Source organism: Parasteatoda tepidariorum, chromosome 2 (genome assembly GCF_043381705.1).
Source record: "Parasteatoda tepidariorum isolate YZ-2023 chromosome 2, CAS_Ptep_4.0, whole genome shotgun sequence".
NCBI classification, from domain to species: domain Eukaryota; kingdom Metazoa; phylum Arthropoda; class Arachnida; order Araneae; family Theridiidae; genus Parasteatoda; species Parasteatoda tepidariorum.
In genome coordinates, this window is record NC_092205.1 from 12,496,981 (window position 1) to 12,524,872 (window position 27,892).

The 27,892-nt window shown below is 28.0% G+C and overlaps 1 protein-coding gene across 2 annotated transcripts; it reads left to right on the forward strand.

The window, feature by feature from the left end:
- Positions 1–149: 149 nt before the first annotated feature.
- On the forward strand, positions 150–22,626 carry LOC107455919 (Sphingosine-1-phosphate lyase). Of its 2 annotated transcripts, none has more exons than XM_016073646.3 (13): positions 150–498; positions 729–919; positions 1,900–2,066; positions 3,755–4,003; positions 4,148–4,239; positions 5,225–5,261; positions 6,590–6,697; positions 8,808–8,870; positions 9,978–10,124; positions 12,717–12,837; positions 14,380–14,497; positions 19,934–20,201; positions 22,142–22,626. In XM_016073646.3, exons 2-13 carry the CDS (start codon positions 733–735, stop codon positions 22,283–22,285), a joined length of 1,701 nt encoding a protein of 566 aa, XP_015929132.1. In that variant the 5' UTR covers positions 150–498; positions 729–732; the 3' UTR covers positions 22,286–22,626. The 2 variants fall into 2 exon arrangements, with proteins under 2 accessions (XP_015929132.1, XP_015929133.1); XM_016073647.3 differs by having other exon boundaries at positions 173–463.
- The last annotated feature ends 5,266 nt before the right edge of the window (positions 22,627–27,892 follow it).

Sequence of the window (27,892 nt, forward strand, 5' to 3'; positions counted from 1 at the left end):
TTGGAAACAGATGATAAAATGAAAATTTTTATAATAAATGTATTAATTTATTAGTTTTAACTTTTTATTTTAGTGTTGTAATTAAATTTTACATCATTTGAGACAGAAGCTGATATGCAGCAGATTTCTTCTAATAGAAATTATTGTTTGTTCGAAAATTTAAACTTTTAATACTGTTTGAACGCGTTTTATCAATTGTTAATTCTAACTGTGGTTTCTGTAGCTTTTTAGCAGACGATAAAATATTTCGCAACTTTTCCTTGATCAACGGATGTGGGAACTAGGTTCGATTGTACTTGGATAGAAAATAAACAACTGCTGATGTTTATTAAAATTCTGTGTATCTGTCTCCAAAGCATCTACCATTGGATAGATATATTGATTATTATCTCATTATAAAGATTTATTGATTATGATCTAAAGAAAGAAAAAAAAAATACTTTTTCTTCTTTCCTGCTCGTTTGTGAGTGACTGGTACTTTTTGAATGATTATTTCGAGTAATTCTTTCTATTTCATTCGTTATTCTTCTCATTTTTTATGCATAATTTTGCTTTTTCGTGTTTTTTAAAAATATTTTAATTATATTGATTAATTTGTTTAAATTCAATTTCTTCCATGGGATTTTTATCATTATTCAACTTACATAATTTTAATCTTCTTATTTATATAACTGTTACGTTTAGTCATTACATTTGAAGTTAAAATAAATCTTTTTCTTTGTTTACAGAAAAATGGATGTCGAGTATCTTCAATTAATTTTGGAGAAAGTGTTTACAGTTGTTGTTCAGAAATTAACTTGTTTTAAAAACCACATAAATGATGCTTGTGTTGATATGGAACCATGGCTTCTGATCTTCAGTACTGCAGTAGCTACATTTTTGTTTGTCTACTTCAGAAATGTGTGTAGACGTTTATACGGTATGCTATATTTTTATATATGTATATAGTTACATAGATTATTTACAACTTTTCATAATTTCTCTGCTTGATGACTTGTTATGTTGTATCAAACTAAATTTTAATTATTTAGCTATTCTGAATATGGGATATTTAAATACTTTTACTTAAGTGTACCAACTGAAATCACAAGGCACTTAAATTTACCATACTTGTTTAATTTCTTGCCGCTGACTTATTTTGGTGGTAATATTGGTGCAAATATGAATGTGGAGAAATCTTCCCTTTGTTATGATCTAACTCAGATATTTATTCAAAAGCAGGATTAATAAAATTCCAAATTTGAAATATCTTAATAATAATTTGCATAATATCATTATTATTGAATGAGTAACATATTTTAACTAGTACTTATATTGTTGAAAAATTCATCAAAAATTAATTTAAATTTGTACTAAATTCTTGATTAATTTGTTGCATAACAAGATGTTGTTTAAACTAATGATATTAGTATTAATAATTAATTATTGTAGGTAGTTGTTAACATTTAACTTATAAAATAGTATAATTTGACCAATTTTCATCTGATAATAATATTATATAATGTAAGTTCCTAGGATAAAGTTTAAAAAACTAACTTACTTTAAATAAAATTCATCAACAAATAAAAATCTTTTTATTTTGTTTGCTTGAATTTTTCTTACAAAAAGTGATTTTAATTAAAATTATTTTTGTTTCATATTTTTCATTTATTAATTAATTTTTATTTATTTGATATGATAAGACAAATTTATTATTATTATGTTTTTTTTTTTTTTTATTTATTTTTTTTTTATAATTGAATCTTTTATGCAGAAAGTATTTTAATGGAGTTAAATGTTTTTTTTACCAATTCTGCATAGAATAATTTATTTTTTCTCCTGTTATTATAATTTTTTCTCTCTGTCTGTCATTCCTTTTTCTTACTATTAATTTTTTAAACTTCTTCTGTATATTTTTAGAGGAGGGGCTGAAACAACAAGTTTTATATTTTTTAAGACATCTGCCAATCATCAAGCAAGGTGTTGCAAAAAAATTGAAAGAAACGACAGATGAAATTGAAAAACAGGTGCAAGCTGGCATAGATGTTGTTTATCACCAAAAGTTGCCTAAACAATCCTATAAACCAGTAAGTATTTGAAAAATTTCCGCGAAATTAATCATTCATATTGATTTCTAATGTTGTTTGTATCACAAGAAACAGTAATTTTTACAAGTTCACGTATATAGATCTGTGCATTATTACAATTTAAGCTACATAGCAATATTGCAGTTGAAATATTTCAGTTTAAGTAAAATTTATGCAATTTTGTGAGCAAAACTATGCCTAGTTTTTACTTTTTTAATATTTTCATTTTGTTTTTAAAAATAATTAAAAATTAAATGTACTTTAACATGTTTTCTTTAGATTTGATTACTAAATTATTTAATGAAAGTTCATTCTGTCTATAAATATTTTTTTTTAGAAAATGTTAAAAATAAAGGAAACAGCTTGACAAATAATAAAATACATTTAACCAATATTTTGAGTTTAATGGAAGGAATCAAACCAAAATAGAAGGAATAACTTTTTAAATAAAATCAAATAGGTATCATGCTTTAAATCACACGATTAATTGCCATCATGATTTAAATCACTTGAGTCAAATTATAATGCCTATTTGATATAGTTTGACCTATTAAAATTGTTACTTAAATCACATTATTTTTTTAAAAAAAGAATCATCAATATTCAAAGCAACTGATTTAAAAAAGAAAATTGAGTCTAAAATATTTTTTACATAATATAGTTAAAATTAATTTTCTTTAAGATGTGATTTTTTTTCAGTGTTTAATTTAAACAGTAAGAAAGGGTAATGTAAATTTTTACGAATCAAAATAGATTAAAAATTTTAAAAAATAAGACTAAAAATGGATGAGAGTGGCTTAAACTTTTAAATTATAATCTTTCATTAGGTGTGTATAAAATAATTTGTAGATAATGAACATATTACAAACATAGTCATTTATTTATATTTATTGAAAAAAAAACAATGTTTTTAACACTTTATGTGTGGTTAGTTTACATAAATAATGAAAAAAAATTTGTTCAATTTAGAGTAGCTTGAAATATTTTTTTAAATAATGTTTTACAATCCAAATTAATTTACTCTTCATTGGATATCTAATTCACAAATTGATTCTTCTGTCTGTAAAATTCATTAGAGTAATGAATTTGAATAAAGTTAATTATAACTTTATTTATTTAGTTAATTTTTAATACTTTAATGTGAATTTCAACATTTTACCAACCTATTTCAGCTATAATATTATTTTTAAATAATATTAAGTATTTTTAGTATATTTTATGAAGCAATTTGGTTAATAATTGTAAAAAAAAAAAAAAAAATAACTGAGGTTTAAATTTTAAAAAAATCAGATTTAAATTAAAAGTCTTTTTTTTCTTCTTTTTTCTTTTCTTTAAGAAATCATGATTTTTACCAACTTTTTAAATCAGTTTTGTTATTTAATGTAAGGTGGATGAGCCAGGAGCTAGAGCAGTTGCAATTGTAGTTGTCATGTAAATGTAGAGAAAGATTAAATAACTATTAAAGAGATCAGGCATGTAATGAATCGCTCAAGGTATAACAAATGATTCTATTATATTTGTTTTGTGTTAAGAAAAAAACTTATCCTAACATTATGTTACTGAGAAACTATGTACATGTAAAAATAAAATTTTTGCTATTTGAAATGTAATTTATTACCTTATTGTGTTAATATATTTTTCAATTTATTACCGTATTGTGTTAATATATTTTTCTTCTTGCATTATAGGAAGCTATTATTGATACAATTAAGAAATATTCATCGTATGGACATTATTCATTTAAAGATGGCTATGTATCAGGGACAGTTTACTTGGGAAATGATGCTAAACTAGGAACTCTGATGAAAGATGTTTATGGTTTAACTGCATATACTAACCCTCTACACCCCGATGTATTCCCTGGTTCTCGAATCATGGAAGCTGAAGTTGTTCAGATGGTATCATCTCTTTTCAAAGCTACTGAATCTGTTGGAACAGTGAGTAAATTAAAAACATTTAGTTTTTATTTATTTAACTTTTTTATTATTATTATAATTTTTTTCTATTAAATGATTTTTTCAAAATGATGTACTGTAATTTGAACTGTTTTATAACTATGCATCTATATTTTATTTCCTTAGGTTACAAGTGGAGGAACAGAAAGTATTTTTCTAGTTTGCAAAGCTTACAGAGATTATGCTAAATTTGAAAAAGGGATACGAGATCCAAATATGTAAGTTATTTTAATCTTAATCTGAGCATTTTGTTTTAATATTGACTGTCATAAAATGTTTGCTTAATTTGTGTGTTATTACTTGTGCATGATTGAAAGAGTAAAACACTGTATTTTATAAAAGAAAATTTCTTTACAAGCTTTTATAAAGGGCTTGGGGCAATATGATAATAAGCCACATTTTCAAATCCACAAACATTTTCAAATCCACATTTCAAAACTAACAAAACTCAATGATTTTCATGTAAGTAATAAGTTGTTGCAGAATATTTTGCCATTATGTCATAAAAATTCCAAAAACTTGTAAAGTACTTATCTGAAAACAATACTAAAATGTAAAAAATTCCTTCTTTGAAAAAGAGTAGCTTATCATTATATTGCCCCAGGCTCTTCATATCTAAATAATATTATTAAAGATTAGTGGGAAGTGTTAGAAGCCTTGAGAAATTAAGAATGTTATTTTTATGTAATTAATCCTTATACAATTTTGGGTATTAGTCATATGAAACTAAATTGTCTTATTTTTAAAAAAGTTTATACATTAAAAGTTTTCATTGCATGTGTATTTTTACTCCTTTTTTTTTAACTTTCTTAGTGGTCTATCTATGTTCTTGCTTACATTTTAGCTATATAATTGATCCACAAATGATATCTTAATTTATGATAAATTGTAATTACTTAGAATAATTGAACTTGGAATTAAATAATTTCCATTTTTTCCTTCATTTCTTAATTTTTTAAGGAGAAATTAGATATATTTTGATCATTTTCTGTAATTTTTCTCAAAGTTTATTTGTGATTTTTTTGATGGATTAAATGATTCTTTTCATTATTGTCTAAAGTATCCTTAGTATTATTTAAGCAACTCCTCTATCTTCTTTTTATAACATTTTCTTTCATTATGTTTATTAAGTTTAAGAATAAATTTATCTGTTTTTTTTTGTTTTGTTTTTTAATTTTAAATCTCATGTCTATATCTTTATAGGGTTATTCCCATCACAGCTCATGCAGGCTTTGATAAGGTACAGTTACATTTTTGAAAATTAATATTTTTTTTTTCATTCAATTTTCATTTATTCAGTGGTATAATATATTATTTGCATTTATCCCATGTCTATTAATACCATGTGACTATATTATTCAGCTTGTAGTATTATTTTTTTAGTGTTCAGTTTATAATAGGTGTTATTGTTTGCTCTGAATTTACAGCTATTTCCCCAGTATAAATTATGCTCTGTTTAAACTAATTTTTGTTATAGTTATGCTGTGAAAGGTTTAAAACTTACAAAAATTTATTGAACTAAATTTCACCTTTTAATCCAGACTCTCTGCTTTATTTTGCTTAAAATGATTTCTATTAGCATTATTTTTCAGTGGTGATATAAAATAATTAAGATCAGTTGCACTGAATCTCATATTTCATATCTAAATTAACTTTACAGTTTTTTCCATTTAATTATTATTATTATTTTTGATTCAGCTATATTAAGTTTTTTTTTATTTTCATTTAACTGATATAATATTGAAATTGTAGGGTTTAGGACCAATATTAAATTAGTAAAGACGTTTTTCTAAAATTATACCTTTTTTTACCAAGCTATATATCATTACTAACTTTCAATTAAGCTATATAATGTTATTGCCACATTGTGTATAAATAGTTTTTCTTTTTTAAGGATGGTTTTTATTTATTTATTTTTTTGGAAGATTCGTGAAACATATTTCAAAATATATTGCAAAAGTTCAAATACATAATTAAGATGCATTGTTGAGTTTTTTTCCTGTACACATTTTATACATATTATGCATATAACAAAAAATATCTTGATATTGTTCTTCTTGAAGTTAACTTTATATAATTTTTCTTTATTTTTAGTGAGTAATTTTATAATTTTTGCCCTTTGAAATTAAATGTAGAATATAGATAAAAAGAAAATCCTAATAACATTTATTTAAAAGGGATATAACAACAAATATCAAATATTTTTTAAGGTATAAGCAAAACATTTCCCTTTTTCTGTTTAATAAGTATGTTTGAAATATTAAATATTTTATTTTTAAATATTGAAAATTAAAATTATTTTTTTTAATGTAACTCTATTGTCTATTCAAGTGAATGGAACAAACAAGACTAATTTATTGCCTAAAGCCTTTTTTTTTTTCACTATAGCTTATTGATATATCTACAATCTCTTATTTATTTATTTTTTTAAATGAAACGCTACAGATGCAGATATGAATGTAGTTTATATTGTAGTAATTTTTAATAACTTTTCACTGAAATCTCTGTTGATTCTTTAACTAGAAATGAATTTCAATTTAATATTTTATTTGTAATTTGTGATTGCAGGCTGCTCATATGTTGAAAATCAAAGTGAAGCATGTTCCATTTGATCCTGAAACAACCAAAGTCAACATGAAAGCTATGAAAAAAGCAATAGATAAAAATACAATCATGGTAGGAGTTCATTTTAAACTGATGTTCATTGCACTTTAACTTATGTTTTAGTTTTTTGATGCAATAATTAAAGCATGGCTGTTGATGATGTTTAGATTTTTCTACCATTTGAGTATTAGATGGTTCTGTTCTATTCTTTTTTTCCAATCAAAAGAGAAGTTGTTATAACTTTAACATTACCTAGTTAATGATTATATTACTCCAAATTTCATATTAATTAACTTCTAAAATTATTTACATTTCCTTATTTAAATTATTTTGATATCAACAGTGCACATATGCTGAATGCCAGTTTAAACAGTATGCTGACTTAAATGCAACTTTGTATTCATGCTATTTTGTTATTTTTTTAACACGAGGAACATAACATTAAAAAATGGAAATTGATGAAATCAGAAATTAAGTTAGATATGAGATTACTGATTAGAAGTTTATTAAATACTTGAAACTGAAACCAATTTTTTTTCTTTATATACTGTTATTTAATTTACAACTATTGCGTACTGTCATTATTTTCATATACATAAGGAAAATAAATGAACACCTTAATAACTTTTGATCTAGTCATTGGATTGCTGCTTACTAAGATGCAATCTTAATTGTTTAAGGGCTCACCTTAAATGTGCTCAGACTATAAAGTTGTAAAAAAAGCCACAAAATTGTAAATTCTCTGAATAAACAAACCTTCTTTTGATGGGTTCTTGGCAAGATGAAGGTTAGATGCCTAGAGCATTTGTTAAAATTTTGGACTTCTCATTGCTAATTTTGTAATTAGTGTATTTTGCTGTTTATTTTGAATAATTTAAGCGAATAAAATTTTTTCCGCACAATTCTAAAACTAGTCATTTTAAAACATATAAAAAACTGCACATAGTTGTAAAACTAGTAATTCCATGTAAAGCACGTGTTTTTAAATTAATTGTTCTTTTTCATTCTTTGATTTTACAGTGAACAAAAAAAAAATTTCAGGCACGCAATTATATTTTGAATGAAATTATCTTTCGATAAATAAGTTTCACAATTGAATGCAATATTTTTTTCAATTCCAAAAATAGCAAGGTAGATAAAAAGTAAAATTAACATTATGGGGGTCAGCCGCTTTCCTAACTAAACTTTTCAGATCATATTTTTCAGATGGTCAAGAACTGTACCTAATTTTGTGGCCCAAAATATTATTGGCTGCAGGGCCGGATTAACCTATAGGCACACTAGGCACGTGCCTAGGGCCTACGAAATTCAGGGGCCTAAGAAAAACTTGGGAGAAAGAAATTTGTTGACAAAAATAATTTAGCTTTAAAAACAACAAGTGTATTTTGCACAACATTATGAAGATACAAATAAAAATATAATATTTTTCGGTAATAAATTATTTTGCAGAATTTTATGATCTAATATATTACTTTTTTGCGATTTTTGGATTCAACGAAATCTTGTATTATGCTGTCGAATTCCAAACTACGCAAAATGTCGTATTCAATAGACATAAGTGCGAGCGATGCCAAACGACCTTGATTCATTGTTGAACGCAAATAATTTTGATCTGGAGAAAGATCTTTCTGCATTTGATCCAAGAATCGACAGATATATTCTTAATGCAATGTGAACGTTAGGAAAAATATTCACAAGTTTATCTTTAATTTCGATAGTTATTAAAGATAAACTTGTTTATCTTTAATAACTATCGAAATTAAATTGATCTTAAAGTTCGATAAACAAATTTGTAAATTAAAATCTATATTAATAAAAATGTAAAAAAAAAAATTTGCAAGAAAATTTTAGCATATATTTTGAAAAGAGGGGAGGAGGGGAGGGCCCCTAAAACGGCTATGCCTAGGACCTACGAAGGGTATAATCCGGCTCTGATTGGCTGTCAGTAATTATCATCTTTAAGGTAATTCTTCGCACCATTGAAATTACATTAGTAAATGGAAATCCGATTATCCCTAGATCAGCTATTATGAAGGGGTTCTGTTTTTATTTTGTGCACTCTATTTCTGAAAATTAGATGCCTTAAATTACATGTGCTGTATTTCCGTAAATTAGACTTGAGGTCTAATATAAGTGAAATCTGATTATTTCTCATATTAATTGATTGTTTTTAATTTTAAAGCTTGTTGGATCAGCTCCTGCTTTTCCTCATGGAAGCATAGATCCTATTGAAGCTATTGGACAGGTAAAGTCAACCATTTCATTTCTCCACTCTTTTATTATTTCTATTTATGGCATTTAAAAAGAAATTAAATAATGTTTGAATTGTTAAGAATTTTGTCAGAGATTAATATTTTTTAGTTTTTGCTCAAGTTTAAAAAATAAGCAAATTATTGCAAAAAAAATTAAAAAATAATAGTTTGAAAATGGCTTGAATCCTACTTTGTCAAAATTTTTATTATCATACTGTACTAAAAAAAATAGTATACTAATAGTATAAAATATCTTGAACTTCAATATCTCGAAAACCTTGTTATGTCAAAAAAATATTTTTCTTCTTGGCATTACACATCCACCCAATGTTAATTTGAATTCCTATGTTGAAGGGTTTCTTCTCAAAACCTTGCTATTTTGAATTTTTTTTTTGAAATAGAAAATAAATTTTCTCACAAAAATCACAATGTAAGTTCATTATAAACCAATTATTTTCTGTTTAATTCATTATTATTTTTGTCTTACTTTTAAAGATAAAATTATCATTGTTGTATTTAGGCTTATGGTCAACTATCATTGCATACTTATTTGATCATAGTTATTCTTATGTTTCATGATTTTACTTTTTAGAGTAATATTTTAGAATATATTTTTCTACCTATTAGAACATATTTAGGTTTGAACTTATTATCTCGAAAACTTGCGATTTTGAAATTTTTTTAAAGTTCCTTCAACTTTGAGATTTTGAAAGTATATGATTTATTATAATGTATATGGTTTGGTATAATGTATGAAGATCAAAAAGAGAAAAACAGTTTATGTTCATTTTCCACGAAACTGATGATTTGATCGCCATCTGTTGCATTTTGAGGATTACTAAGTTTGAGCAGTCAATAACGTGGAAAATCCATTTTCTCTCCCAGAGTTATTACACAGTGAAGATTAGCCATGTTGTGGAAAATGGGTTCCGGTCTGTGAGCTTTTCTTAGAATCAGTTTTCATTGACATATACCATTTTGCTCACTTTGTCTTCATGTGTTTTCGTATTTCAAAAAATTAATATTTGATAAATGTTTATTGTTTTGTATTAATATGTTCATGGAACTATTTAATTTAGTTCAGTGTAATTATTTTCTAGTTAGGTTACAAGAAATCTATTCCTGTTCACGTGGATGCTTGTTTAGGAGGATTTTTAATACCTTTTATGGAACAAGCTGGTTTCAAAATACCTGCATTTGACTTCTCTGTTCGTGGAGTTACAAGCATTTCCTGTGATACGCATAAAGTAATATACTAGTGTCAAACTTAATATTTATCATCCTAATAACTAGTATATATTTAATTTTTAATCTGTGCAACTAATTTGTTTCTTATTTGTATTCATTGTTACTTATTTTAGGTTATCTGATAAGTATTCAATATTTAAATTTTTATTAGAAAATATATTTACTTTCAGTTAACATATTTTGACTCATCTCTTATGTGGTGTAACAGAAAAAAAACATTTAGATTGTCTGCATTGGAGTACAGAATTACAGAATGTTGCAGGATAATGGGAAAATTTGAAGTAACATACATAATTTTCACAAATATAAACAGGAAAAATATTTTTTATGGGAATATGTATTTTATGTTTTCATTACAGAATATTACCAACTGTTTCTTTGTACAGAAAGCATTTAGAAAGATGAACTCCCTCTTGGTATTAACATTTAATGGTCTGTTATAAAAACTTCCAAATGCTTGATGCAGCACACATTAGTGAATTAAAGTGCTCAGTCTTATAGTTTAGTTTATGGATAGTTGCAGGAAAGGTGAGCATTGCTTTTAAGATGTTCAAAAAGGAAAAAAATCACCCAAACTAAGATCAGAACATTGGGTAAAGTGAGATAACTTCGAAACACTCCCCATCACTCAATTTCTATATGATTACTAAAAGGCAGTGGATTCTGACAACTGCACATTGGTTCCCGAGAACTGTTGACTCTATAGCATTGTCAACTCTTCAATTTGCTGTGCTACATAGTACTAATTTATGACAAACAGCTTTGTCATTTTCACATATTTTATATTACTATGCTTATGGATGATAAAGTTTATCCTCCTTCCTTTGGATCAATAATAATTATTAGTTTCAAAAATTTTGTTTTTTTCCTGAAGAGTCATTTAAATAATTTATTTTCTACATTAGTAGTACCTTATAAAATAAAATCGTTTTCAACAAATTTAGATTGTTGAATAAAGAAGAAAATGATCTGGAGCAAAATTTGTACAGTTTATTTATTTTTTATTCCAAATAATTAATAAGTTCAATTATTCTTTATAATTTGATTTAAACCATAATGTTACAACAAAAGAAAACTAATAAAATTTGTAAACTTATCTTTATTATTAAAAGTTACTCATCATTAAAATTTCATTCATTCTTATATGTTTTAACTTATGTATTTAAGTATACAAGTTAAATACATAAATCTTTATTTTTTCAATTTTGGTATACATTTGTGAACAGTTGTTACTACTTTTTATGTACTGGTGGTCCCAGAACAGGTAATTCAATGAGCACTGTAGATTTTTTTTAATTAAACACCCATTGGCTCACTTACAACTGCTTTTGACAAGAGATGACGATCATTCACTGAGCACTGCTACAATCACTGGACATGTTTACAAAAGTTATTTTCTTATCAGATTTCAAAGCCACCCTTCAATCCACTGGCTTGCAAAGTACTATTTCATTCTCAAACAATGATAAATGACTCAATGGGCTCCTACCCTCTTTGGAGTACAGGGTAATGCCTAGGTCATGGTAGCCATATAACTAGGTCATTGTTTTTTCAAACATAACATTCCGTGAAGTTATTTTTCAGAAAGTCCTCAAATACTCCTTTTTCTAAGAACTCACAGTGAGAAATAATAAGAACTCTGTCATAATGTTCCATTTTATATTTGCCCAAGACTGCCTATGTAAGCATCTCCAAAGTATTAATGTCACTCATGACTCTCTTTGCTCCTTATAGAAGATATAATACAATGTAACCGTCGTTGAACAGCTGACCCAATTTTAAGTTTACAGCTACCAATGTTCAAATCTGTAGCCTTGTCATTTTGAACCCAATCCAGAAGGCAAGGGAACTCCTGGAGGAAGTATTGAGAGAAATTTGCCTTTGCGGAGAACTTTTTTTGTGGAACAAAACCACATTTCCATTACATGGAGAGTAAAACCTTCCACGGTTAGCCTAATGGCAAAGGGATTCTAACCCATGATCCATCTACCACTGAGGATATTTTACGTCGGCATTGTGGTCCTTGCGAGCCGGAAGCAGAATTCGTATTGACCAGCCATATTTGGGATTCGAACCCGGTTCACTTCATTGGAAGGTGAACGCTCTATCCCCTGAGCCACTGCAGCTCTTAAGAAAGATATAGACATCTAATGCACTTGCCGAGCTCTTCCTCATATTTCGAATTTGAGAGAACAACTCTGCTGTGCAAATGAAAAATCAATGTAAATACCTCACAGTAGATTTCGTGGCTTGACATCTATTTTCTTTCTATTGCTTCTAATGCTGTGAACACTGAAATAGAATTTTAAAAAACTGATAAAACAATATTTAATTAAGAAGAAAATCTTTTGCAATAAGAAGCTTATCATACAGAAGTGCCAAATATATGAAAATCTCAATTTTGAATTTGTTCTCACATACGTTGATTTTTCTTTTGTCTTTTACTGTGCGGTTGTTCCAAACATGTCCTGAGTTTATAGACATACTGTTGCCAGGTCTCTCATTTTTTATTAGGATTTTTATTTAATATTCAATTGTCTTATATCATGCCATAAGAAGCTCATGCCTTAATATTTCATTACTTATTTCAGTATGGCTATGCTCCTAAAGGTACTTCTGTTATTCTTTACAAAGAAAAGAAATATAGACACCATCAATTCTCTGTCCAACCTAATTGGCCTGGTGGAATTTATGGCACACCTAACTTGTCAGGTACTTTTTCAGTTTTTTATTCTTATTAGTATTAGTGCTGTTTGGGTTTTGAAAACTGTACCTGCAAGAACCATATTTAATCTTCTAATGTTTTTGCTGAGAAACTAATTCAGGACTCAAAGTTGTCCTTAATTTCCTTATAAAAAAGAGAGTTTCCTTAAATGTCCTTAATTATTAAAAATTTCAATAAATGTCCTGATATTTTTGTATTTTCCAAATTTTTGTTATTAGTATTCCAAGTTAACAGCAAAAATAAATATTATCCACTTGAAAAAAAAATTGCAGAAATTTCAAATTCAGAAATTTTGTTATATGCCATGAAATAAAGTATATAACAAAATGAACGCCTAAGTTTTTATTGCATGTCAAGTATGGTACTAGTTTACTTCCATTGTTAGAGACCTTTGACTTGATGGTATTGAACATTCAATGTGGGAGAGATATAAAAAAAGTTCTAATCTCTCTTTTCTCCCTCTATCATACTCTACTGATTTTTATGAGAGAATCCTCGAATTTCGCGACTATTTAACGATTCTCCGTATTTATGTTATTTTTTCACACTTTTTTTATATATGTAAAAAAAAATCTGAGTTTTCTTAAAAATGTTTCTTTTTTTACTTAAGTGCAGAAACTACTAAAACTATTACCAATTGTGTATCTGCGAATCCGTGTTGGTCTCCTAGAAATTGCTCCCATTAGATAATCATCGTCCTTAAATTTGGAGACAATTTAGTCCTTAATTTTCATATTCTGGACTTCCAGCCCTGCAAATTTGGAAGAAAAAAATTCTTTCCTGATACACTGTTTTTGTATCAAACAATATGAAGAAAAAAAACAGTTAAATATATACAAAAGAAAACAGGTAGAGTTGATACCTTCTATGTGCCACAATATTCGTAGTACTAAACCATAAATCTACATGATGTTACGAAAATTTGTGGCACCCAGCTATGGCAACAAATTTTTTCACAGTTTTTAACATTTCGATTCTTTAATATGATGTGATTACGACATGCACAATTTTTCATAATGCAAGAATCATGCAACAATATAATTTTTTACTTCAAAATTAAAAAGATTATTACTGTGTCAATTTTTTTTTTCTGCACAGCCCATTTTTTTTTAAATTTGGCCCCAGTGTACTTTTAAATTTATATACCAAAAGTTCATATCAGCTGAGCAAAAATTTCTTTTGTAAGCAGATTTAACAAAACACATAACATGGTAGTTGGATCCTTTTTTATTGAATAATTTAACTTTAAATATGTCAATGAAATGATATGATTTTGTTATTTTTAATGCAGAATATCTTATAGTCTTTGGATTTATAGAAATTTTTATCAATCAGGCTTCCCAAAATAATGTTGAAAAAAATTACCCAATTTTAATTGAAATTAAAATATTATATTTTGAAGATAAATTTCTTCTTTTTATTTCATAAATATATAAATTAATTCTAAAAAATCTTAAAACCTTATTCATTAATTAATGCTTTTTATTTTCGAAAAAGACGCGATGGTAATTTTTAAATATATTTCGTAGGAAGCCGTTCAGGTGGACTAATCGCAACATGCTGGGCATCTCTTTTATATCACGGAGAAGAAAATTACATTGAATGCACAAGGAAGATAATGTCTGTTGCTAAATACATTGAAAAAGGGTATTTTTTTTTTCTCTTTACTCTGTTTAGTTGTTTTCAAATTGGCATCGGTTCTTTAAAAAAAAACTGTAAAACAAAATTATAATATTTTTAGAGCATCATTATAACATTCAAAATATCTTAGAATAATTGCTTTCTAGAGCAGATTTCTGATAATGCATTTATTTATTTACTTTTGATTGTCATTCAAATGCATAATTGTGGTTGAAATCTAATTATTTTGTTTATTAAATATTGCATCATGTATTCTTTTTTTCTCCTTTCTAAAGTTTGAACAAGATTTTTGGTTTTCAACAAATATACTTTAAAAATTGGAATGTTAAATGCAAGTTTTTCTCTGAAATTAATGTTACTTAAATCCTAAATTTTATTATTTAACTATCTCTTTTATTTGATTTTTAGAAGAAGAACCAAGTGTATCCAGTGTATATTTTACCTTGAATGACCGAAATTGGTGATTGTCAACTTTCACCGGTGAATGTCAACAATCACATAGTCACTTTAGTAAATGTCCGAAATATCCATTTTGATATTAATTTATTCGTTGATATTATTATATTTATTCAATATTTTAATATCTGCTGAGGATAGATTAGGAAAAACATCTGTGTTCGGAGTACCGGAATGTGGCACTTAACTAGACCTAGTATATATTTCAGACTTTCACCAAAGCGACTATGTGATTGTCAGCGACCACCAATTTTGGCCATTCACAGTAACATATATATTGTGTTCTATATAGATCTGTGATAAGCTGTTCTCAACATTGCTGAGAACCATAACTCAAATTCAACTGCTAAAGCAACCATGCAACTATTTTTCATAGTTTATTAAATATCGGGTTGAGTAAAAAGTTTTCCGCCAAGGGGAGATACCTCCGTGCCAGCAGCAGCCATTCCCGTGGTAGTAAACCTTTTCTGAAACGGGCTTTTGCATTTTAAGGCTGAAAGTTGGAACTACACAACTGTGTAATTTGTTTGTCAAAACTTTATCATCTTGTGCACCAAAAAAGTGTTTAAAATGGAGGTATCACGTAAGCGGATCAGAACGATCATGTACTATGAGTTCCGAAATAAACTCTGTGTAACTGAATGCCACAAGAAAATGTGTGAAAGTTTAGGTTTCAATACTGTTTCTTATGATACAGTAAAAGTTTGGTTTCGAAAGTTTAATAGTGGGAATTTCAACATTGAAGATGAACCACGTTCTGGCCGCCCTATTGAGGTTGATTGTGACCAATTAAAGCAAATTATTGATCAAGACAAAAATGTTTCAACACGAACCATTGCGTTAGTGCTTGATGTTTGCCAAAAGACAATAGTAAATGCCCTCAAACGCATAAATCTAACATTTAAGTTTAACAGCTGGGTGCCTCACAAATTGACTGCTGAAGACAAGAGCAAAAGAAAAGCGGCTTATTTGGTTCTGCTCAGAGATCAAAGAAAACATTCTGGGCAGAATTGTGACCTGTGATGAAAAATGGGTATACTACAACAATACTAGCCGTAAATGAGGGTGGTCAGCACCCGGGGCATCAGCAGGTTCGGTTGCAAGACGAACGCTAACTAACAGGAAGGTCCTTCTATGTATCTGGTGGGATTGTCGTGGAATTATCTACAAGGAGTACCCGAAAAGCGGGCAGGCTATCAACAGTACAATATACAGCAATATGCTAATCGAAGTTAGCGATGTCATTCACGAAAAACGAAAAAACGAGTTCAGAAGAAAGGTGGTTCTAATTCATCAAGATAACGCCCGGCCACATGTCAGTGCAATGACCGGCTGGACCTTCTACGTGCTGGAGTGGGATTTGATGCAACATCCACCATACAGCCCAGACATGGCGCCTTCAGATTACTATCTGTTTTCACATCTGCAGCTGCATCTTGATGGCACAATCTTCCGTTCAAATGACGAGGTCATAAATGAGGTTGATTGCTTTCTGGTCTCGCGCACCCCCCAGTTCTTCACACAAGGGATTGAAAAGTTGCCAAAACGTTGGCAGACTATTGTTGATTTGAATGGAGATTACAATCCTCATTAGGTTTGCTGATTTTCTATGTATTTATCATTTTACAAGATTGTTTTTTTTTTTTGGTGGAAAACTTTTTACTCAACCCGATATTTAGCGTTTCTTAAAATACAAACTAAATTTTCTTTTGTGAAATAAGATAAACCAGGCAAAAATAAATTTTTATGTTTGAAGGGTTATCAATAGAGTAAAATTACGTAATACTAACTGCATGATACTTACATAATGATATGGGCATAATAATTTCATTTAAAAAAAAATAAACAATTTGATTTTTCTTATTTCTTTTCTTTCTTATTAACATTTTTTATAAACACTGAGAGCATTAATATTGCATTCAAAATGTTAGAAAAATTACTTTCTAGAACAGATTTTTGATCAAAATAATTATATATGTTACCATGAATGACTGATACCAAGAGAATGCGACTCTCACCGGTGAATGTCAACAATTACATAGTTGCTTTGGTGAATGTCCGAAATATTTATTATATATGATTTTAATTTTGATTTATTCGCTGATATTATTATAATTATTTGATATTTTAATATCTGCTGAGGACAGATTAGGATAAACATCAGTATTCGAAGTATCGTTTAAATGCATACAGGACAGTGGCATTTGACCTTAAAAAAAACATTGATATAGGTCATCCCGGGCAAATGTATACCTCGTAGTGGCACATAACTAGACCAAGTATATATCTCGGACATTCAGCAAAACACCATGTGACTGTCAACATTCACCAGTGGAAATATATATTGGAAGTGGTGGAAATATACCAGAGGAAGTATATATACAATAATTAGAAATTTCAGTCATTCACAGTAATATATATATACTTTTGAATGTTTTATAAGTGTTTTGAATTTGGTGAAATTGGAAAATTTGAATTGTAATTTAATTCATAATACTGAGTGTCTCAAATATACCCAATGCTTTGAAAAATCATTTTAATAAGAATTACAAAGAATAGAAATATACGATTTGTTGCATTTTGTAACCAGAATATATATCCTCACCATGTTTCATAATTATTTACAAATTTCCTCAACCCAAATATTGTTGCTGAATGGTAAAAACTGCAAAACAATGTTTTCTGCTGAATTTCAGACTATTCTGACTAGAAATGTTGCATGAATATATGTTGGTTTTGTGCTTAGAGTGTGACATGTTATTCGCTAATGATTGTTATTTTGAAATCATTGTTAGTTTTAAAGTTTTTCTGAAGTGACAATGCCATCTTCTGATGAAATTAGTATGTAATTTTTAAGTTAGGGATGAATAAATATTTAGTTTTCTAAACAGAATGCACCAAACTATACAATTTTATATATTTCCTTTTTTCTTGGTCAATTTTTCAAACCGTTAATAATTTTTAGGACGCCCTGTCACTGATTTGAAAGTATTTTATTTTTAGGTCTTATTGCAATGACATTATTTATGTAACATATCAATATGAATTGTGAGAATTCGAGTTCAATTAATAAAAATATTTATTTATTTGTAATTTTAAAAAGTATATCCTCCTTTTTCAGCACCACCTTTCATACAGCCTGTATTGGGCCTTACTTTGCTAATCAGAATAATGTTATTTTAAACCTCTCCGTTTTTGGATTTCCAAATTCGAAATTTCCATTATATAGTTATATCTTTTGGGATATTATTTATCCATTTCTTTTGAGGTCTTATTCTGAGTCATTGGTTTTCAATTTATGATTTTTTCAAACACTTATTTTTGTTCATTCTTCCTAAATGGCCTAGCCAGGCCAAGCATCTCGACTTTAGGAATCAAATTGGGGTTAAAGTCCTAGTGGATCCTATATTTCTTAAATATTTCTTTTTAATTCTAAAAAACATCCTTTATTACTGAAAATTTTTTTTCCCTATGAGCTGCACAATCAGTTTTCCCGATGAGCAGACCTAGTGCGTTCTCCAGAAGTGGTATCCTCTCTTTCAGGACCACCACAATGGGTGAGATACCGTTGGCCATGTTAATTTGGACGTCTAGTTTCTGCCACACTAGATGGCAGCACCGAGACTCTAATTGGATGCTAAAGTGCACTAGAAATTTAATTTTGCCGGAAATGCCAAGAGCCAATAAGGCACTCCAGGAATCTTTTACATGCCGCATAATCATACGACATGGCCGCTGAGGATTTTCTGCATCCCGAAAATCCGAAGTCTGGACCGGGGATCGAACCCGCAGATTTGGGCTCTGGAGGCCAACGACAAACCAACTGCGCCACCCAGCCACTTATTACTGAAATAGTCATATAAATCCTATTTTTACAAAAATATTGATATTTTAAATAGTTTTTAACAGGTCTAAGGTCAGCTTAATCAACAATTGAAAGCAGATTTTTTAGCCTAAGCAAAACAGTTTTATATTTTCTTTTAAAGAAATTGCCTTTTTAGAAATATCGGCGGATATTTACATCTCTCAAAAAATGATTCAATTTTATAAGCATGCATATGCTAAATACAAAGTCCTAAAAACTTCGAATGAAGGGGAAATGTACCTCAAGCAAAACCTGACAAACTTTCTACTCTAACAGAAAGAGTATCGAGCGCTCAATTACTGATTGATGAAGGCAACCATTATCTCATAACTGAAATTAAATGTAAATTAATGTAAGAAATAGACGCAGCTCAAGCTCACGCAAATAGTTGATTACTGCCTGGCCACATAAAGTTAAAAATTGCCAAAAGAAGTGTTTCCTAAAGAAATAATTTAAAAATAGATTTAATTGTTTATTTTCAAAATTATAATTTCATTTTAATCCAATATTGGAAAAGAAAATTTTAATATTAGTATTATATTATTAAAATCCTTGTAACTTTGTTGATAAAATTAATACTTGTGGTAAGATATTAATTAAGGTGAGTTTTTAATTATGTAATGATTATGATCATGTTAAAAAAAATATGCATCAAGTAATATTTTTAGTTTTCTTTTATATTTTCTAAAAAAACCTGTATTTTTTAAAATTATTGCTTCATTCTCTGATTAAATGATGTTTTTCTGTTTGAAAATCTTTAGTCGTCTATCTCTTTAGTCTTTACTATATATACCCTATAAGTGTTATATAAATTTTCAACTTAATTTCTTTAGAAATGAGTTTGCTCGTGAATAAGTACTGGTACTGGTGTAAATATAATAGCTTCTATTTCCTCTATTAATCTTCATGCTAGTTTCTTTTGAAAACTATCATTGAGTTACAAGTGTATACCATTGAAAAAAAAACTGAATTTTTTTTTCAGAGTTATACACTTTTAACTTAAATTATTTTTCTTATTGTTTTTTTTTTTTTTTAAAGTTCTTTTTCTCGTATTCATTAAATTTTGTTACTTCAATAATACTGACTGATTTCTTATGTTCACTTTGAAATAAAATGTCTAGGTTGAGAAAAATAGAAGGAATACACATCGTTGGTAAACCAGATGTGTCTGTCATAGCAATTGGATCCGAAGTCTTTGATGTCTACCGTTTGACAAGCTCTTTAACAGAGAAAGGTTGGAACTTAAATGTGCTCCAGTACCCATCAGCATTTCATATTTGCCTCACAATGCAACATACCTATGAAGGTGTGGCTGATAGATTTTTGTCGGATGTGGAAGAATGCACTAAAGATATATTGAAGACCCCTGGTGTTCCTACCTCTGGAAGAGTGAGTACTAAATAGATATTTGAGCATTCAGTCCTTAACCCTTTCGTACCTACTCTCACATACGTACAAACATGAAGAGCATTTATGCGCTTTCTCGCTCATCCCCAGCTAACGTATATCTGGAGTACTGTTCTGGGACATTTAAAAATCTGTAATTTAGGCACAAAATCGCATTTTATGTCCATAAGATTTAAAAGACATATAGATTAGACTTTTCAATCAAAATGAGAGCCGTATGACTCTCATGTGGTTTTTGAATATACTGTAAAGCTTCTTGGGAGTGACCACTCTCCGTTCCACAGTAAAATGGTCGTTGATGGAGCTGGGTTGTTCTTAGAGGTTACCATCATTGACCTCAAAATTATTATCGAAGGTACATGATTTTTTGCAAACGATTTTAGTTTTAGTCAGTGTTGTTTTCTTGGTTGCGGAAATGCCACTTCTGTTAGCGTCCTAAAAAAACTGATCTATGAATAAAGCTTAGCGTCTATAAAAATGATCCTAATTGATATAATTATGTGTATAAACAAATTTACTAATTATGAATGATAAAGCTATTTTAAATAAATAAACAATTCTGTTTTTTGTTTAAGTTTGCTTTTAATTTTATATCATCAAAATTAGTTAGCTTTAAAGAATGAGAAGAGGTTTGTTTGTTTGAGATGCTTTTTTTTTCATAAAATGACTTTATTTTAAAATTTAACTTTCAATTCTAAAAGTTAATCATTGATAGCATCATTTTTAGTGCACTCTGAGTGCAACATGAGATTGTATCGTCAAAAAGAGGTATCTAAATATTTTGAATATATTAATTATTCTTTTAATTATTGAATTATTAATTTTTGAATTATTAATTTTTAATAATTAATTTTTGAATATATTAATTATTGAATATTTTGAATAATTAATTTTTGAATATACTAATTATTGAATATTTTGAATAATTAATTTTTGAATATATTAATTATTGAATATTTTGAATAATTAATGTATAGAGTCTCATACAAATATTTTGAATACATTCAATCTATTCATTTGTTTCGTTAAATTTTTTGTTTGACATTTTTTCGTGTTTCCTTAATTGATCTTTTCCATATTTGGTGCAGATGTTTGCCCAGTTGCTCGGAAAGGTTTTAATGTTCTCTCTTTTAGGTTTGCCTCAACACAAAATCTATGGAAAAAATTCCATGCCTCCTAAAAGTGTTCGTAAACAGTGGTGGTATTTCCTGGAGGTTTCACTGTTCTAAACATGAGGGGAAAAATATGTTTTGAAATCACATGCTTTATGATGGCTCTTTGAAATGAGCATGTGATATATGTTTATAGTAAATAGGAGAGATTTAATTTTTGCTAGAGCATTGTGTAATAGTTAGGTCTTGTAGACATCACATTTTTCTGCTTTTACCAATACAATGTTAAAACATCAAAACTTTTTAACTGAACTAACTCATAATCACTCCAATAAATCACGTTTAAACAACAAAAAACTTAAATGAATAAAGTATGTAAATAAAATGTACTGCTGGTATCTGTCATTTATCTACTTTACAGTACATTATTAAAGAACATGTTTGTAATTTGGTAATTTCACGTAATTAAGCTTAGCAACAAAAAACTGACCTTGTACACTCACAAAAGGCACTCCTAGACTACAGGGATAAGCACGCCTTTTTATATTCAATATTGCTATGCTCCTAAATTACATAGTTATGTTTTTGTTAAAATAATAATGGTTTCCAAGATATTACTGAAATGAATTTCTTTATTCAGAAAGTCATGATGACAATAATCATCACTGATCTCATGTTTCAATATTAATTAATAAAAGAAAGAAAGTTTTTTACAATTTTATGCATTTTTTCTGTGTCACTTTAGACTTAAATTGGTATTATCACCTTTGTAAATAAACTTATGTAAATTTATATTGTGTTTCTTTGTAGGCTGCTATATATGGCATGGCACAGCAAATTCCTGATCGTTCTTTAGTGTCTGAAATCACTTGGGCTTATTTGGATGCCTGTTATAGCACTATGTCTGTTGAAAAAACTACAAAACATGTTCAGAATGGCAATGTTACTCACTAACTTTCATTGTGCAAAAAACAGTGCTCATAATATTTTTTGAAATCTCTCCTACACAGATCTCTCTGCCATGCTTCATCATATGAACTTCATATTTTGTTACGCCTTTTTGTAACGTGAATTGTGCAGTTATATGTACACAAATACAATATTATGTAAAATATAGTTTTTGAACTGTTTTTGTGCATTGCACCTAGCTGATTAGTAGATTTTTTTTATTTCTAGTCTCCTGAATCTTTGTTTTGTTAAATGATAAGTGAAATCGTATGTTCAATATTGTATTGAATTGTATAATGTATGAAAAATATAATTAAAGTGCCTAATAAATACCATTTTTTTTTCAATTGCAATATTATTTAATATGTAATATACCATAATATGTAATAAACCATAATTTTTTTTTTCAATTGTAAACATTATTATCATTAAACAGATGTTTAAACAATAGCATGAATGAAAACATGATAGAAATGATAAATTTATTATTCAACTATTCGCTACAGTATTCTCGTAATTTCAAAGCAAATATAAAATGCATGTGTTAAGTGCTAACGCATTTTGTCATATGTTTTCTTTATTTATAAAAACTGACATATATTTGTGATTTAAGTTAATCAATTTTATTTCAATGTAGATTTAGTTTAGTCATTATTTATTTATTGTTTTGAATATATATTATAGTTGTTGTTTTTTTGCCCTTAAGAAATACTCTAAATAAAGCATTATCTTTCATTTTTTAACATAACTAAAAAAAAACATGTAAGCTCAAGAAATAATTCTAATTTGTATCTTGAATATGAATAGAGAGCATTCTACTTCGTGATATATTTCTTTAATGATCATAATTACAAGTTTTTGATTTATACTATGTTGTAAATAAATTTTTTGAAACCATTGTAAATGATAAACAACTTATTAATATGGTTGTAAGCTTTATTTAATTTTCATAATTAATTCTTTAAGATGCCCAATATCCTCCGTAGATTGCAGGGAAGATTTCTTTTTATTGGTGCCTGTGCTTTCATTCATATTTTATGTCCCCATACCTGAAAATGCAAATTTCACCTCAAAATATACTTATTTACAAAATATTTGGCACAAAGTCTTTTGTATGATCTATTTAATATTTGTCTTAAAGTATTATTAAATACTAAAAGAAATGCTTATGATATGTAGTTAAAGACCATTTTGAAAGTTGTGGTTTTGGTGGTTCATTTTCTAGGTTTTGAAGCATACATCATAGTAAGTTTGTAATATACTGATATTTTATTTCTCATTCGCTGTATGTTTTATTATACATGATCAATAATTAATTATTATTATTAATAATATATTGTTATCATTAATAACATATTATTAATAATAGTTTTTAATTAATAATAATAAATGAGATCTAAATTAATTCTAAAATTATTGAATTCTTCAACCCTATTGAATTATATAAAACTGAAAGACCTGATGAAAATACTTTTGAATCTTATGATTAAAAAATTGGTTAATCCATTATAAATTACGGCACTTTTATATACGTCACACTAGAGCTGCATAATGGGCTATTGGCGACAGTCTGGGAAACATCCCTCAGGATGATTCGGAGACAACATACACACGTCACCAGACCAGAGCATGATCAAACTCTGATCCAGTTCCTCCAAGAGCGGTTCTGTATGTAGAAAGTTTAAAAATAAATTATTTTCTTAATGTTTTCAAACAGTTGTACTCAAAGAAAATGTTGCTGCATTTTCTACCCAATAAGGATGCTGTGCATTGAAAAAACCTCCCAATTTTTATTTTCTGAGACATCCATGTATCTAATATAATAGATAAGAGAAAAATAACCCTTCACAGCAAATAATTTAGAATGAAAAAGGGAATTTGTCTGAACCAATTTCGTAAATGTGTGTGGCCTCAAGAAGTGGAAGAAAAATATTTCAAAGGGAACTGATGCTCAAACTTAATATTTACAAATTATAAAACAAAATTACTTGTTTCTCCTTATGTATTTTAAAGATGGATTAAAAAAAAACATTTCAATTATTTATAACAACAAATTCAATGTTCTAGAATAGGACATTTTCTATATTCAATGTTCTAGAGTAGGACATTTTCTATATCAATTGTTGTAATAGGCCATTAAGGTACTGGGGGTGCAATTGTTGTTCTTTTCCAGTGGCTCCATCTATGGCCAAGAATTCGACTTCTGCCACACCCATACGTCACAGCCCGTTTTAAAAGACCGACCCATTCATTCACCAACAGATCATAATTTTGACCTGAACCAGAGAATGATCAATCTCCAATCCAGTACCCCCAGATGTATAATTTGTTATGGGAGCGTGGGGGACTTTGTGACCTGACAGATTTAACGTGCACCAGTCACTGTTTACTACACGGGGAGTCTTCGGCTGACTGAATTTGAACGCCCAATCTCAAGAACGTGAGTCCAGGGCCCTCATAACCACGCTATCCTGGCCACTATATCTATGGAAGAAATGAAACATAAAATATTTAGCTTGTTAAAGAAAGTATAAGTTTTCTAATAAATTATTGATTATCAATTACTGAATAACGAAATCAATAACTGTTTTCTCACATCACATTTCTCACATAACTGTTTTCACAAATTGATCGTAGTTTATTCTTCAAGCCCACGCCCCCCCCCTTATTTATTGAAATGTTTCCTCTGAGCTCTATACTCTCTGTCCTGCACTTCAACTAAAATATTTATTTAGTTTCCATTCATATCATAATGTGCAGAATGGCTTCGTAAAAACATTTTCAACTATTGGTTGATATGCGATTGTTAAAGAAATACAATTTTTTAGTATTTTTCAAAAAGGATGCTTAGTTATGGTAATATGTAAGTTTGCTATAAACACACATTCATTAAAATAATTCCTCTACACAGGAAAAAAAAATACATGCTTAATAATTGATTTTAAACCAAAAATAATATGCGAAGCATTTTACTTATAAATCTTTTCCTTTCTAAATTTAATGCAGACATTCCATAATGTATATTCCTAAAATACATTTGACAAAATATATTTTTCGATTTGTGTGCATCTGGAAATTTCTGGAATATTTTAAGTTTTTAGCTGTTAAAACAATGTTTGTTTCATTGTAGAGGGATTTGAGGTTCGAATCTTTTTAGATTATGGCCTCAAAATTTTATAATAAGGCTCATAAATAAGGAACTTAATATTTTTTTAGTGTGTATATTTTATTACTTATGTTTTTCTTATCAGTTATGCTTATTTTGTAATTAATAAGATAAATGCAGATTTGAATAAAATAATCAATTATCTAATTAAAATTGTTTTTTATGTAAATTTTCCTACACAACAATGAACAGAAAAACTCAAAAGATATTAAATAGACTTTAAAAAAGATATTAAATGATGATATTGGTACTAATTTTTTTTAATGATTTTTGTTTCTTCGAAATAGTAAAAAATAAATAGATAAATAAAATAACAATACTATTGCTTATAGATTATATAATGTCTCATATTATACTTCTCTACAAAAAAATTATGTTTTTAGAAATAGTATTTACCGAAAAAAGACTAGAAATTTTTGTGTATTATTATGATTATAAGAGTAAAATTTTTTAAAAAAATATGTTGGTATAAATATTAAATTATAATTTTTGAAATGTGTTTACATCATGTTAAACCAAGGCATAAAATTTCAATTAAGATACTAGCCGCACTAAAATTTTATTTATCACTATTTTGCATTCATAAATTATTTGAATAATTTTTAAAATGTTTACGAATGTAGTATGATGGACTTTATAATGGCTGAAGGCATTAAAAGAATTGAATCATATTTATTCCAATAATAATTGTATTAAATCAAAACAAGTTTGTCCTGAGATTTAAATTTTTCCAAAAGTAATGATTTCATAAATGAAAAGTGAGTGACTCAGCAGTGTTTGTTCTAAATAAGAAGAAAATTTAATCTTTAAATTTAATTTAATTTAAATTTAATTTGATTAATCTTAAAATTAATTTTATGTAAAACGGAAATGACACGATGTAAATAGTTTTGAATCTTATGATTGAAAAATTGGTTTATCAATTATAAATTACGGTACAGTACTTTTATTTACGTCACACTAGAGCTGTATATTGGGCTATTGGCGACGGTCTGGGAAACATTCCTGAGGATGATGTGGAAATAACATATATACATCTCATACCGTTTTACAGGGAGGACATATCCGCACACCATCATCCACAGATAAAAATTTTGACCTGAACCAGAGCACGATCAAACTCTAATCCAGTACACCCAGAGGTATTGATTTGTTATTGGAACTTGGGGGACTTTGTGACCCTGAAAGATTTTGCGTGCATCTGTCGCCATTTTGTGCAGGGGGAGTCCTTGCTCTGCAGGGATCGTACTCGTGATCTCTCGAACATGGATCCAGCGCTCTACCAGCCAGGCTATTCTGGCCCTATAATTAATGATAAATTAATTATAAGTTAAGTAGCCTCTCACTGTATTGCATGTTCTTGTACTTTTTTGAAGGGAACATAAAAGCATGACATGCTTGGATGAGCAACAAAATGAGGAACTAATTTAATCTAAAATAATTATTTAAAAAAATTTAATTGAATTTATCTTTGGTTTTATAATTATGTGAAATTTTTCAAGAATGGAACTAAAAATTAAGTTTTTTGTTCCATTAAGCATTTTATTACTAGTGAGAATTGATTGCTTAAATTCAAACAAAAAAGAAAATATATATATATTAGTTCTAAAAAAATTGTGATTCTTCAACTAATTAAAATTTAAAATCACACATATACCTTTAATTTTGCTGGTTCATTATCATCACATTTTTGACGCTTAAAGAAAATGTTATTACAACTTCTTTATACCTAGTTACTTCTTACGTATTAAAGTATATAATAAGTTGATTACCTTATTCTCATAATTTCGATATATATATATATATATATATATATATATATTCCCTTCTATATCCTGTTCTAAAATTCTCAAAGGAATACCAATAAAATATTTTTAGTGTAACATTTTGAACCTTAATTCAGATCAGTGATTTTTCCTTCTTTTATTTTTGCATGAGAAACACTGCTTGATTTCATTGCTTTGACCATTCTATGAAATGTGTGTTTGGTCATTAAATGTAATATTCAGTCAGCAGGGATGAGATTTTTCCGCTTTTTAGCGGATTTCCGCTTTTTTCACTTTTATCTCTTGAATTTCAGCTTTTTTATCAAAAATTCAGATTTTCTAAAAATTTCATTTTTTTTATAAGTATTCCCCTTTTTTAGAAAATTCACCGATTTTAAAAGAGAAACAGAAAATTCAAACTACATAGCTACCAATTCTTTCTCATTTTTACTTATTTTAGCTATTTTCTCCCCTTTTACACGCAGCAGATAAGATTTTCCGAATTTTTGACCCGCCCTCCAGATAGATTCGATTTTCGGAGTTCAAACGACGCTGTTTCTGACAAGCCTTTTAAAGGTCCCAAGCCTGGAATCTGCTAATATCTCGATTCTCAATTCACACGATTTTAATATCAAACATAGCTTTTCATATTTGCATTTTGCGATTCTTATTCACGCGATT